At 32.8% G+C, this 15,336-nt stretch overlaps 1 protein-coding gene across 7 annotated transcripts in view; it reads left to right on the top strand.

Moving 5' to 3' along the window:
- LOC115880989 (tensin-1-like) overlaps nucleotides 1–15,336 on the top strand; it is a 458,204-nt gene that overhangs the window by 248,644 nt on the left and 194,224 nt on the right. For 6 of the 7 annotated variants that reach the window (XM_030898374.1, XM_030898353.1, XM_030898341.1 and 3 more), the window contains one exon: nucleotides 6,449–6,769. In XM_030898374.1, the coding sequence (XP_030754234.1) occupies nucleotides 6,449–6,769 (321 nt within the window). Of the gene's footprint in view, nucleotides 1–6,448; nucleotides 6,770–8,397; nucleotides 8,464–15,336 lie in introns of those variants that run through there. The other variant, XM_030898388.1, reaches the window with a different exon arrangement.

Below are 15,336 nucleotides of genomic sequence, written 5' to 3'. Positions count from 1 at the left end.
AAAATAACTATTAAATTACATACTTACATATAATATAAAAACACAGCACAGCTACTTCCTAAGGCAGCATAGTAGGCGTTTCGAAAGCTTACATCTCAAGTGCATCGCTCTGCATTTTTTTAATCTTACTCCTCCTTCCTGAGTGGCAGCCAGCCGGTTCGGTGTAGTACCATACCAATGACTTTATAATAAACAGAACAAAAATATTGCAGAGGTACGCACCCATTTCTGTTTACTTTTTCGCTTGTCAATCGCAAAGGATGCATCGGTGCATTTTCTGCAGCAGACGCAAACAAACAAATCTGTGAAGTCCTCACAAGCGTGACGGTAGTAGGGCTGTTCGAAAATATCGATGCATTTAATATCGATTTTTTATACTTACAAATAATTAATTCTTCTGTTTCGTAGACCTGCATAGAAGGACTTTTTATCGGATATGATTAGGAGATATGGTGCGCGATATGGAGATCAGAAGAAAACCACAATAGATATGAGAAAGTCGCAGTGGAACAGGCCGAAGGCCACGAATCTATCTTTATATCTAAGTGTGACGTAACATCTTCAGACATATCATATTATCGATATTTTAGAAGCATCGAAATTTGATTTATCGAAACAAAAAATCGATATTTTGCAACATGTCTAGACGGTGGCACAAACTGAGAAAAAGGTGAAAGAAACCTTATTTGTCGAGTGATTTATTCAATGGAGGGCCGATAAAAGATGATTTGCACATTCTCGGTTGTAAAGTGACGCGTGATGGGTCTTTTTAGAGGTGTGGAAAACGATAAACGGTTGCTGGTACCTGCCCTGGAGAAGTACTAACATTTATATTAGTTTGATAAAATAGTTATGTGGTTAACATATCAATTACATTTAAAATACGTTGTTATGATTCAAGTTAATGTTCCGGAAGTATTTTATACATTATATTTTTTTCATATATTGTATAGGTGCATACGATAGATAGATAGATATACGATAAGCGCTTAAAAAGCAAATTCTGCAAAATTCCAAGTGGAAAATTCCAAGTAACAAAACCCGTGCGTACTATGATGTGCGACCTATGAAATGCGACATACGACTGATCGGACTGCCGACTGATTGTATATACCGTCCTTCGTCATCGTCTTTACGTGTCGTTATTATTTTTCATCAATAGAGTATTTAGCTATTGGAAAAATAGCCATGTTTCTTGAATGAAGTACTTCCTAGCGTATTTTTCTTATTATCTTAAAACAAAGTAACTGGCATTTGGTTGAATGAAAATAGATTTAAGAGAAATTTTCGAATTTTTCAAGAGAACCAGTTTTCTTGAGTTAAGAGAGTTTTTCTTCAGGTAAAATATTTTCTTTTACACTAAAATAAATTCTCTTGCCACTAATTTTCTTTTTCGAGAACGATGACGACTTCAGTTCAAGTCTATCTTTTTTATCAGTGTGTACCTATTCTTTATCACATGCTTATTACTGTACCCTTTTTGCAATTCAATACATTTTGTTCCAAAATAAGTTGCTATTACACCACAGTATAGCAAACTGTTAGCATTATCAGCAGATATAACACACTTTATATATAAATAAATAAATAACACAACAATATATATACAGCTCGGGATCTCTACTACCAGAAATCAACAGAAGAATTAAGTTAGCATGAAATACTTATGGAAGAAACCTAATCATATTCAAATCTAGAATGCCACTCTATATCTAAAGAAGAAAACATTCGATCAATGTGTACTACCAGTCCTATGCATGCGAAACCTGGACACTTATAACGGACATCATAAGGAAACAGCAGGTCGCACAACGTTCAAGGGAACGAAATATGCTGGGAATAACCAAGAGACACCGTAAAAGAATAGAGTGGATACGAGAAAAGACAATTTAATGGATGTCATCCACAGAGTCAAATCGGCAATAGACAGGACACCTGGCAAGAAGAAAGGATAACAGTTGAACCACAAAAATTACAGCATGGTACCCACGAGGAATTAAGAGACTTTAAAGAAAACCATGATATTAGGAAATTAGCAGGGATAACTTGGGCCCGCATAGTCAACAATGGGCTCAACTACAAAGGGAGTATGTGAGGGAGGCTACACCATAATTGGAAATGGTTGAATAAGCTGAAAATGATGATATAACCAAATTTAATCATCTAACAATTATAGATAAGAATATCTCTTTTCAATTTTCAAATTCCTGTACAAAAATTACTCTACTTTGTCTGCGGTTCATCGTTCCAGTTGGCATGTGGGGTCTTTGTCGGCAAAATAACCTCAACAAAACGCACCATTTCCTACGTGTGTGTATTGGTGAGTGCGCGCATGTGTTTTGCTTCAAAAGAATCGAATGTATGTTCCTCGAAACGTGAGCGAACTCAACAAGAAGTTTCGCATCGTCCGCCCGCCATGTCCAGCTGAAATATGGCCCGTTTCGCTATTTTTTTCTCCTTCAAAATAACTTTATTAGTTCTCGGGATATTTCTTAAGACGGGTGTTATTGTTATACAGGGTGCTCCAAATTGTATTTCGCAGAAAACTTCGGCAGCATAATCACCAGATAAAAATTAAAAAAAATCGTATAGATGTTTGTCCTAAAATGCTCAGTTTTGGATATACAGGGTGTAGAAGTTTTATTTTTATTTCGATTTTTTCCAAATAATTTCTGAGCTAACGTCGATATTTGGATGAAAATTTGTGTTTTTGACATGATAAATTTGATTTCGATGTCAATATGACTCCTACTTGTATGGGGCCCTACGTACATGTTTTTAACTCATTTGAAGAGTAACAGCTTCTCGTTCGTACCTGTATTAAGGTACTGAGTGAAAAGATATAAATTTTCGCCGTTTCTTAAGCGGCCTTCACACGATCAATACTATTGCCAATATTAAAGAATTAAATAAAAGATATCGTCTAAAAGAACAATTTTTGCACGAAAATGTTTAAGTTTTCTTAAATTAAATATTATTTTTTAATAACTTTTTGAGTACTTGATATTTTCAGGTTATTTGTAAATGAAATGGGTTATTATATGATTTCCTTATAATCTGATCTGATTTCTAAAAATATTTAACGGAGATACATCACTTAATAAGCTTCTATTTATTAGATTTTCTTGTTAGAAAATCCCATAATTGCCTCTAAATGGATTGGTATTTCCGATAAAGATATAAAACAATACAATTATCTAATAATCCACAGGAAAAATAAATAATCAATAAATACATCAAACATAGTTGATTATTAGCTCTCACAAAATGTTGTTAACATATTGTATTCAAAAATGCGTTTATTAAATATTACTTTTCCAGAAAACAAGTGATAATATTATTTTTATTATCTCACCTGGGTTGTTATCATAATAACATTTGTTTTTAAAGGATATTATTACAAGATATATATAGGTATCCAAAAATAGATCATTATAAGTTGCCACAAGAATTTAGATAACACAACATCATTATTGTCTTTAACAAAGCATCCATTCATTAATTTCCTCTGTACCAATAATTAGATTTTTAAAGAAACAAGTTAAATAGAGAGGCCCTAAACCTAACCAAACTTTGTAGAAACATTAATTTTATTATATCAGGTTGTAGTCTATACAGGGTGTACCATTTTTTTATATTTTTTATTATATTGATTTTATGGAAAGCACTGTTCATTAAAATGTTGTATCCTATGTTATAGGGCTTGTTTCTCTCTACAATTTCCTATCTCACAATGTACCGTTTGTGTCCGGGAAGGGTTCATAGTTTCATAGTTGTCGATTTTCGAAAGAAGTCAGTACATGTGTATTATTTCGTATATTTTTCATTTTATTGATTTTATGGAAAGCACTGCTCATTAAAATGTTGTATCCTATGTTATAAGGCTTGTTTCTCTCTACAATTTCTTGTATCACAATGTACCGTTTATGTCGGGGAAGGAATCATAGTTTCATAGTTGTCGATTTTCGAAAGGAATCAGTACATGTATATTATTTCGTATATTTTTCATTTTATTCATTTTATGGGAAGCACTGTTCATTAAAATGTTGTATCCTATGTTATAGGGCTTGTTTCTCTCTACAATTTCCTGTCTCACAATGTACCGTTTGTGTCGGGGAAGGGATTATAGTTTCATAGTTGTCGATTTTCGAAAGAAATCAGTACATGTATATTATTTCGTATATTATTCATTTTATTGATTTTATGGAAAGCACTGTTTATTAAAATGTTGTATCCTATGTTATAGGGCTTGTTTCTCTCTACAATTTCCTGTCTCACAATGTACCGTTTGTGTCGGAGAAGGGATCATAGTTTCATAGTTGTCGATTTTCGAAAGAAATCGGTACATGTATATTATTTCGTATATTTTTCATTATATTGATTTTATGGAAACCACTGTTCATTAAAATGTTGTATCCTATGTTATAGGGCTTGTTTTTCTCTAGACATAGAACTACTACGAAATTAAAAAAAGTTAATTGAACACAATTAACCAAAAACACCCGGTATATTTTCTACTTATACTTATTTTTTCTGAGCTTTACGTAGCTATATTGTCATAAAAAAAGACACGTTTATTAAATAAAACTGTGAACTTGCGCTACAATGTGCTGTTGAATTATTAATTACCTTATCCTGATTAGTTAATGTAACGTTTTCTATTGCATCTAATTTAAATGACTTGTAATTACCTCGATGAATATTGATAATTAACAAGCCGTCCCGAGATATTATATCGGTGATTCCTCACTGGAATAGACAGACTGCCTCTTCATTATCAGAGTACTTGATTAATATGAATAATATTAAATAATATAGTAATTATTGGGAAACCTGGAAATCGTCCGATTTTCACCAAAATTGGTATACACTCTATTTTGAGGTCGTAGATTACGAATCTGAAACTTTTTTTCTAGCGATCTCTTACCGTTTTCCAGAAAAACGAAAAATTATTTCAGCATGGAATTTTTCTAAATTTCTCATATTTTTAAAGTTTTCTAGCACATATTTTGTTAGGTATTCAATAAACAATGATGTTTTTGCTATTTTCTGTTACTTTTTTAACCAATTCTATGCATAATAGAGGAAAATTTGCTAAAATAAATTTGTAAACAATCTAAAAATGTTGGGTTAGGTGTTTCCTGGCATTTAAAGCAACGTTGCCAATGCTAAACCTAAATTTAGCGTGTTTTTTTCGCTCTTCTGGGATTACGAAAGGCGGTCGCCAGAAGAAACGGCTCCTTCCCATAACTGCTATTTTACCAACGAGATCTGACTATTTATAACCACCAAGTTGCACGAAAGAGTTTTGATTGCATTGGTTACAATTTTCATGCGGAGGGTGTTAATCTTTTGCTGTTATATTATATCAAAAAAAAGATTAACCCCCTCCACAAAGAAGTTCAAACCAATGCAATCAAAACTCTTTCGTGCAACTTCGTGGTTATAAATAGTCTTTATATAACTCCTTTGCGAAGGGGGTTAATCTTTTTTTAATATAATATAACAACAAAAGATTAACACCCTCCGCATGGAAGTTGTAACCATTGAAATAATAAATTATTGCCAGATCTCATAATAGGTAATTTATTTAAAATCCCTAATCACCCGAAAAAATAGAACTTATGGCAACGTTATAAATTTTCAAATTTCTAGATTAGGTCTAGAATATATTTATCTCTCTCATTACGTAGGAGAGAGAAAGAAGGATATATGAAATGTCAAAACTTCCATCTGGTCTCAATTTTCTTTGTTATTTTATTAAGATAAGTGTTTTTCAGTAAAATTTCGGACATTTTTCTATACTCAATCAAGTGTGGCTTTTAGATAAACTATAATATAATGAAAATATAGTGAAATTATTACTTTATAGGGCCGAAATAAAGAAAAATTCAATGTTGAAATTATTTTCCGTTTTTCTGAAAAACGGTTAAAGACCGCCAAGAAAAAAGTATACAAATTTTGGCGAAAATCGGACGATTTCCAGTTTTCCCAATAATTACCAATAATATGAATATAACTCTTTCTACAGTATGTGTTTGTATTCTCTTTTTTTATTATTAACTTTTTGAGAAAAATGCACTCTTCATAAAAGCTTTTGCTTGTTCTAAGATGATTAATCCCGTTTATACTTTTCCAAATTTTCATACCGCTTTAGAGCAAAATATAAAAAATATGAAAATATAATAAGAAAAATATGGTTACGTTATTATTTTGAAATTTCTAATACAATAATGACGAATATATTTTATAATTAAATTAGTGTGATATCCAGGCTGTCCATATACTTGATGAATTGAATGAAGATTTTTTTTTGTTTCCACCGTTCCTTAATTATGTTTTTAATTTTTAAATTTTTGTTTATTACTTTTGGTCAATGCTAATTTGTATTTTTGTTTTGTTTTTTCTCCTTTTCTTATCCATACTTTTTTTTCTACCGATTTTTCAGGAAGCAGCTCAAAGATACACCGACACTAGCTGGCGTCTCTATAGCCAAAACCAAAAGCACCGCGCACCGTGCATTTACGCATCGGAAAACAACGCTCAGTCCGAGCCGATCGACCGGCCCGATGGCGTCGATCGGCTGGACTCGAGCAAATCCGCCCCCACTACCGATGCGCAGAACACGCCCGAACGGGTGACGGACACGCACGAAAACGACCAAAAACGACACGATGCGCAGCAGCAGCCAAGGCAGGGGAAAGTGGTGCAAATCGAGACGGTCGAGGTGCTGTACGAGCCGATTAGGAGTAACGGGCATACGGAAACGGTAAGGGAAGATTCTGTGTGGTGATGGTACTAACAAACGTGTGGGGGGGGGGTTATGCTACTAACATTGCTCGCTGCTTGTTTTACGGTGTCTTGTTGTTTTTTACTGTATGTATAATGATGACAGTTTTTAGGTTGAAAGTCATCTAACTGTGAATATTTGAAAATTTCATTAAGAATTATGATCATTTTAATTAATACTAAACTAGAGCTAATACCTTCGAGGTTTTGATATAACCCCAAAGGTTCCAACCCACAACTATAATAGTTACTCTAGTAGACTTGGTTTTAAGTTTAGTAGGTAAGTATAATAAGTATTGTTGTTTTAATTGGACATGCTACAGATCAACTTCTGTACTTAAAACAATCTATACTAGATTAACTGCCAATAAATAATAATACTTTTCAGTGACACTGACATTACAAAAACAGAAACAATAAGCACTATGTCATAGATGAATTGATTAGCAATAAAGGCAAAGTATGCTTTAATGTTAAAATTGCTTTAAATCGTTACTGTCTTCCAAGTTCTCTTCTAAAGCAAATATTTCCAACAAAAAAAATCTGTTGAAAACAAATTATAGAGAAAATATGCACCTTAACATGGAGGTATTACCAACTTTCGCCAAAGTAATAACAGACTGTGATCCCTTGTTTAAGAGACAAATGGAGATTTCAATTTTTAATTTAAAAATACGTTAAAAAGTCAAATTATTTAGCTAGAAATTGCTTAAAAAATCGTCAAAATTGACACACTAGAACTAAATATATTTTTCCATAGCAACTGTTAAAATTGCCTTATATCTATCAAAAATAGTAGATAAAATAGTACTTTAACCGCAAGGGTAGATTAAATGATACTTTAACAGCGAGGATAGGTTAAAAACTTTATTTCTTCTCGCACGTTTTTTAATTGCTTCCATTTTTGAACATTTTTGTATTCCTTTTCATAAGTTATTCAGGATTTAAATGGAAGTAGTTTGGATATGGCGTTTGTCGCCTCAGCCTGAATATCTGTTGGTAATTTACTTATTTCGTTTTGAGCCATTTCTGGCTCCAATTCAATCAGCAATCGACACGAAAGAGAATTAAAGAATATTGACTCAAAACTGACAACTAAAAAGACAGCTTTATTTATTTGTCAAATTACATAGAAACCAACGCCAACCCAGCACAATATTTTTTCTACTCATAATAAATTCCTTGAAATAATAATTTCTGAATATTTTTTAAAACGTAACTCGCTATGGAAAAAAAATATTGTTTTATACACGACGATAAAATTGCATTTTATCGTCTTGTATAAATAATAACTATAATTTTATAGGGTGCTTATAGATTTTATCCATTTTATAAAAAGCTACTCACAATAGTGTCACCTGATTTACAACAACTTCTTAGAAAACAGAATATGTAAAATTCGCTATAATCAAGCAAAGAATCTCCAGTTTTTCCGCTTGTAAATTCATCGGCAAAGTTGACACAACTACACCACACGAACCTTATCTTTGTTCCACTTTTATTTAGTTTGTAGTTTCGTAAACAGTTAGTGTCAGTTTCGAACGGATTACGAGATGATCTTCTGTCTTAAATAACATCGGAATTTAGTGCTAGGTATTTTAATGTTCGTGTTTTGTTTTCAAAATGAAAGAGGGAGTTGTAGCAACGGAATTCCTGTATATCGGAGTCAATTGGGTGAGTCCAGTTATTTTTTAAGGTTCCATTTTATTTTTTAATTTTTATTTTTTCTGACTTCTTACCTTTACCTATATTACAATAAATGTTCGTAAAGGCCTGGTGAATTTCAGTTGATTTCAAAAAATTCCGACATCAGCCCACTCTACGGCAGAAATCAGAAATTTTGGCTACTTATTCTTAGTTTTAATAACTGCACTAGCAAAAAATTAAAATACTTAAATTTTATGACATTTAAAAAATTTGAAAGTGTCAAATTATCTACATTTCTTCCCTCTTCTATTTCCCTCATCTATTTCCCTCACCCATTTCCCTCACTCGGTTTTTCTAATTTTTCGCCTCATTTAATTAAGCAAATCTTGTAATATCCTTATTAAATACTTATCTAACATCATCAAAAATAAACGAGAAGATTAACAATAATAATTGAAGATTTTAATACATTTATTTGTTGAAGGTAAAAATGCTAGACTTCTTTGGCTTAAAACCTACATTCTGGCGTTTTAAAAAAGCGACCAGTTTGTGATATTTTGATATGTCAGTCTTTTCCCTTAATTCTAGCATTGTCCGTATCATGCTGTACGTAGCCCAAAGAGTAGATGGCTTTTTCTGCTTTGCCATGTCGCTAAAATATGCCATCAAGACTGTTTCCGAAGCAATATTCTTAGCATTTCTTTCGGCACATCATTTTTCGTATACTTTCAATGCTATTTCATATCGCCCCCTATTTTTCTCTGGAAGTAAATTGGCTTCTGTTCTTTTTGCAGCTTCTGTAAGTTCTGGTGGAGTACCAATATTAAAGTAGTCTTCATTATCAGAACTTTCCGACAACATTCTGGCTTTCTATGTTATATAAATTCGAAAAAGCGAACGAGAAATTCAACACTGTCAATTAGTTGTTTGTTTTGCTGTTGAAGGTTTGCGCCATAACAACCACTGATACGGGTAACTATAGATATGGAAATGCCAAAGCAGAAAACGACAATATTTCGCATTTTTTTTTCAAAATAAAATACCGTCCCTATTTGTTAATTATAGTAAAAAAAAAATAATAAAACTGTACCTTAATCAAAGTGCGTCTGTTCGCGTCCAATCTGAACTGACAAGAGCAGTGGATATCAAACGAGGACTTAGACAGGGATGTGTTCTTTCACCACTCCTTTTCAACGTCTACTCAGAGGAAATCTTTATCAAAGCCATCGAAAATGATGCTGGTGGAATACTAGTTAACGGCATACCACTGAACAATTTGCGCTACGCGGACGATACAGTCTTTCTCGCTGAAAACATGCAAGACCTTCAGAATATGTTAAGTAAAGTCATCACAACTAGTCGAGAATATGGTCTGACACTCAATGTTAAGAAGACCAAATACATGATTGTCACTAAAACTGGAGTACCCAATGAACATCTGTACGCGGAAGGCTAGGAGCTCGAAAGAGTAGAGAGGTATGACTATCTGGGTACAAGTGTCGACTGCACCGCGGATTATTGTTCAGAAATAAAGATTCGCATTAAGAAGGCCCGTGCATCCTTTGTGAAGATTAAGAAGCTGTTCTGTAGCCGCGATTTGAGCCTAGATCTGAGAACTCGTATGCTCAAATGTTATGTATTCCCAGTCCTTTTGTATGGTATGGAAGCTTGGACCCTCAACGAGCTTTGCGAGCGAAAACTGGAGGCCTTCGAGATGTGGACATACCGTAGGATGTTGAGAATACCATGGACAGAACATGTAACCAACGTGGAGGTTCTGAGAAGAATGAGGAAGAGCGTAGAGATCCTCAAGGAAGTGAAAAAAAGAAAATTGCAATATCTCGGCCATATCATGAGAGGTCCAAGGTATGAGATTTTGCAACTCATAATCCAGGGAAAAATTGTAGGAAAAGATCTGTTGGAAGGAGAAGAATATCCTGGCTTAGAAACCTGCGAAAATGGTTTAATGTCACGTCATCTGACCTATTTAGGGCCGCAGCTTCCAAGGTCAAAATAGCAATGATGATAGCCAATCTCCGATATGGAGACGGTACATAAAGAAGAAGATTTGTTAATTAATGATGTGGTTGTAAATAAAATAGTATACAAACCTCGGAGGAAAGTTTTCATTATTGTCTCGAGATTAGTTAATCCCTCGACAGTAATGAAACACTTCCCTCCTCGGTATGTAATATACTATTGTTAACTAGTGGTTAAACATTCGAATTCAAATGAAAAAAATATGAAATTAGAAAAATATTTGCAAATGAATTGTCCAATATTCTGTATAAATAACTTTATTTTTTTTGTTTATTTAATTATAATAAAGAAAAAAAGCACGTTCCTAGGCCCTGACCTGCTGGTTTTGACCTTGCGACTTGAGACGGTCTCAAGTTGGGTTCGCGCATTCTGCTGATTTTGTCAGGAAAGGAGACATTCAAGACCTCAGAGTGATAAAAAAGGCATAATATGTATTTGGTATTGATGGGATAACTCGAGCGATAATTCGCTCAAGTACTCGATTATTGAAGTAACCGACATCGCTCGATTATGAACGAGCGATACAAGTGACGCCCCGTGACGAGTACCAAGCGACGAACGCAAGCGATCCTAGAATGAAATAAATTGAAATCCGATTTTAATGTGACCTACTCGATAAAAAGCCGAGCGAATTTTCTACATATATTGCAGGTAGCAAATTTATCCGACGCCGTATATACCGGGTGCATCTCAAAAGTGGCTCACCCCTATTACTTTTTTATTTTTTTAGATAAAAAAAGGAGATTTGGTATGTTAGTATATGACATAAATTAGGATTGATTGCCGTATTCAATTGTTTTCTGCCACTTCCTGTTTCACCGGAAATAACTACAATTTTTATTTTTAAATGGCACCCTCGGTATTTTTTTAAATTATTCGATAGAAAATGACATTCGAAATAGAATGATGTGTCATATGTCAACTTTTGACATGTTCGCTTAAAAACAAATTGTATTTTAAATTTCAATGTAGAGTGCCATGCCTGTGTTAAAAACACTAATTTTTAATCAGGGAGCCTTCGAAAAATAGATTTGATCGTCTAATGTTTTTAGTGTCTTGCCCTGGCCGATTAAAAGATGCCCAAATCGTATTTTTGATCATATCTCAATTTTTTTCAAATGGAACGAGGGTGGATCATTAGCATATTTCGAAAAAGAATTTTTTACGAATAATTTGATACCACACACTTGGTACTTCGAGTCAAATTGTCATTATGAACCGCATGTTACAATTTCAAATAAACCATATGCGAAAATGTCAAAAGTTGACATGTGATATGTCATTCTTTTCAAAGTGTCATTTTCTACCCAATAAAGTAAAAATATACCGTGGGTGGGATTTAAAAATCAAAAGTTGCAGTCATTTCCGTATTCGGAAGTGACCGAAAACAATTGAATATATCAATCAATCCTAATTTATGTCATATACTAACATACCAAATCTCGTTGTTTTATCTGAAAAAATAAAAAAGTTATAGGGGTGATCCACTTTTGACACGCACCCGATATATTTATCCGTTGCGTATCTGAGAGACAAAATTTTACGATCTACATCGACAATGCATGAAATAAACTAAATCAGGCGATCAAGCGAATCGCTCGCCGCTTACTACTTGCCGTTCATTACCGAAAGAATATGTGCCCTGCGCACGCAGCTAACTGCTTGGCGTTTGGCGTTAACGGGTACTTACAATATGCGACGGACAAAAAACCGTATTTTTAAATACGAGCGATATTTCGCTCGAGTGATCACTCGGTTATTGCAATCGCTTGACACTCGAGTACTCGATTATTGAAATTAATCGGTTTTTCTCATCACTAGTATTTGGTATTAGAAAAACACAAAAAGAAAAAAATCAAAAGGCGCGTTTAGATTTTTAGGAAATTCAATATTTTTATGTTATTCTTAATTTTCTCTAAAACGGTACGGAAATTTGGAAAAGTATAAACGGGATTACCCATTCTAGAACAAACAAAAAACGAAAAAATTCTAGAACAAAAAGTTTTATGAAGAATGCATGTTTCTCAAAATATCAACAATAAAAAAGTTTTTCCTCTTGTAAAGACAATCTAGGGACATACTGTATTATATTATGACTCTTTCAAAAGTAAAATAAAAGACAAAAAATTATTAGGTGAATTTGCTGTAAAAAGTAAAAAACGGAATTTAGTAAAAGTCAATTAAAGATATGAAACTCGATTAAAATCCCAGAGCTTAATAGACGCTGTGTGCTTGGTTAATAAAGTTTACTGATGTAGGTCAGGCTTAACTAGATAATGTTAAGGAGAATTTCTTATCTGACTCTAAAATGAAATGATTGTTACAGTGTTCTTTTAATTTTTGATAAAAAGGAATTAATAATAAAGTTTGTTATATTAAATGAAATTGATGAAAAGCTTAACTTATTCGAATATAGTTATTGTTGTCGAATTCTGTTGTGATCAATGTTACTGAATGTTAGTAATTTCAATTTCAACAAATGTTTGATTTTCATTTAGTCACATATATGTATTTCCATCTCCAATTACACTGCAGAGCACGATTCAAGCGTTAAATATTTTTAAGATATAGTTTCCTATTGTTTACAATATTTGTGGTGCAGCTAAATGCGATTAACCTAGATTTATACGCGCATTTTAGTTTGTTTTACTATTCCACACGTACCACAATGCGTAATTTTATTATCTTAAACAACAATTCTATACAAGTTAGCAGACATCTAAACGATAGTAAAGCTAAGCATGTTATTAATAACTCCATATCACCAAAATATCACCTTCGTTTCTTAAAAAGACAAGAAATGATAACATTCCCTCTAGCTTCCGGGAGAGATATTAATATTCTCTATACAGGATGATTATTATAATACCATATAAAGATATATTCTGCTATTTAATGACAGCTTTATATTATATTTTTATATTTTAACAATAAGTCTTAAGAGTCTATGACGCTGTACTGTTAGGGTCGCTCTCAGGGGTCGGGTTAAGCGGGTGTGTGGCCGAAGGAAATATATATTATATTTCAGAAATCTGCCTAAGGCTTAGCCCGATCCTGTCGTGTTAAGCCACACACATAGACTTAAAATAAAATATAGACTGAGCATCTCATTCATAAATAGCTGGAACATGCGGTCAGACACTGTCTTGTTATTGTTTTGTTATTGTTTTAGGTTATAACGAGTGCGACACGAGCGATAGATAGGTTGTCTCTGTCGTAACGGTCGTTCCCTGACGATTCTGCCGAGAAACACAACACTGTCTTTCGTTTCTCAAGTACACCTGAACTCTCCGTATCATAGCCGGGTAATTTTTTTATTTTAATGAAGCTATAATTAAATTAAAAATATATCGTATTTAAACTTTTTTATATTTTATTAAGATTTAGGACAGGTTTTTTAAATAAAAGTTTAGAAAAAACAATTTAGAGTCCAAAAAGGATAAAAATAATAAAATACACGTTATAGAAGAAATTTTTTAATCGAAATTAGGTAATTTTTGAAATTAATAATAAATTATTAATTTTAGTCAAACATTTACAACCCCTAATATTAATCAAAACGGGATCTATTCCACAGATATAATAGAATCGGCGACAGGGAGAGAAAAAAAAATATGATTGTTGTAATTTTTTTTCTGGGTAAGTGATGTCTTATTATGTAAATTAGAGAAAACATAAATCTGTTCCATTAAAGCAAGGAAGGTGATAGGAGGTGGATAAAATAAAAACTACACCCTCGGTATATTTCTACTTTATTCGATAGAAAATGACACTCTGAATAGAATGACATATCATATGTCAACTTTTAACATTTTCGCATATGGTTTAATTGTAATTGTAACACGCGGTTCATAACGACAATTTGACTCGAAATACCAAGTGTGTGGTATCAATATATTCATAAAAAAATGCTTTTTCCAAATATGCTAATGAATCACCCTTGTTCCATTTGAAAAAATTGACATATGTATGATTAAAAATACGATTTGTACATCTTTTAACCGGCCTAGACAAGACACGAAACCTATTAGACGATCAAAACTATTTTTCCAAGGCTCCTTGATTAAAACTTAGTGGATTGAAAAAAACTGGATTGAAATTTAAAATAGGACATGTTTTTTAAGCGACAATGTCAAAAAGTTGACATATGATATGTCATTCTATTCAGAGTGTCATTTTTTATCGAATAAAGTAGCAATATACCGAGGGTGCCTTTAAAAATCAAAAGATGTAATCATTTCAGTGAAACAGGAAGAGACCAAAAACAATTGAATACGTCAATAAATCCTAATTTATGTCATATACCTACTAACATACAAATCTGTTTTTTTATCTGAAAAAATAAAAAAAGTTATAGGGTTGAGCCACTTTTGAGACGACCCGGTATATTAAAAAATATTGTTTCATAATGTAATATCATTTTAAAATTCTTGTATGTTATTTTAGATTCTGAAGATAATTTTAGAATAAACCGGAATATATTTTAAATAAAAACATTATTAATTATTAACAGGGTTATAATTATGATTTTGTTACAATGTAAGTAAGTAAATAATGTAATGTAAAAGAAAAAATTCAGATTTTACATTTTACTAAAATATTATCTAAATAAGCGCCTTTCTACAACAACGCCACTGACTGCCAATGGTAAATTGAGAGTTGCCTACCGGTCAAAAGACGTTTCAAGACTTAAATTCATTATTTAAGTCAAATTTCTTGCAAATTTGGCACTGGCGAACCATATTTTATAGTTTTGAACAGAAAAAGTCAATAAAATAAACACTTAAGGACTACAAGCTAAGAAAATGCGTTAATACAGCCGGGAGATAGCGGCAACAAAGCTTTACCGCACACGTGCGA

Source organism: Sitophilus oryzae, unplaced genomic scaffold (assembly GCF_002938485.1).
Source record: "Sitophilus oryzae breed Bouriz unplaced genomic scaffold, Soryzae_2.0 scaffold_1107_pilon_pilon, whole genome shotgun sequence".
NCBI classification, from domain to species: Eukaryota; Metazoa; Arthropoda; class Insecta; order Coleoptera; family Curculionidae; genus Sitophilus; species Sitophilus oryzae.
This window is presented reverse-complemented; position numbering and strand designations above follow the sequence as displayed.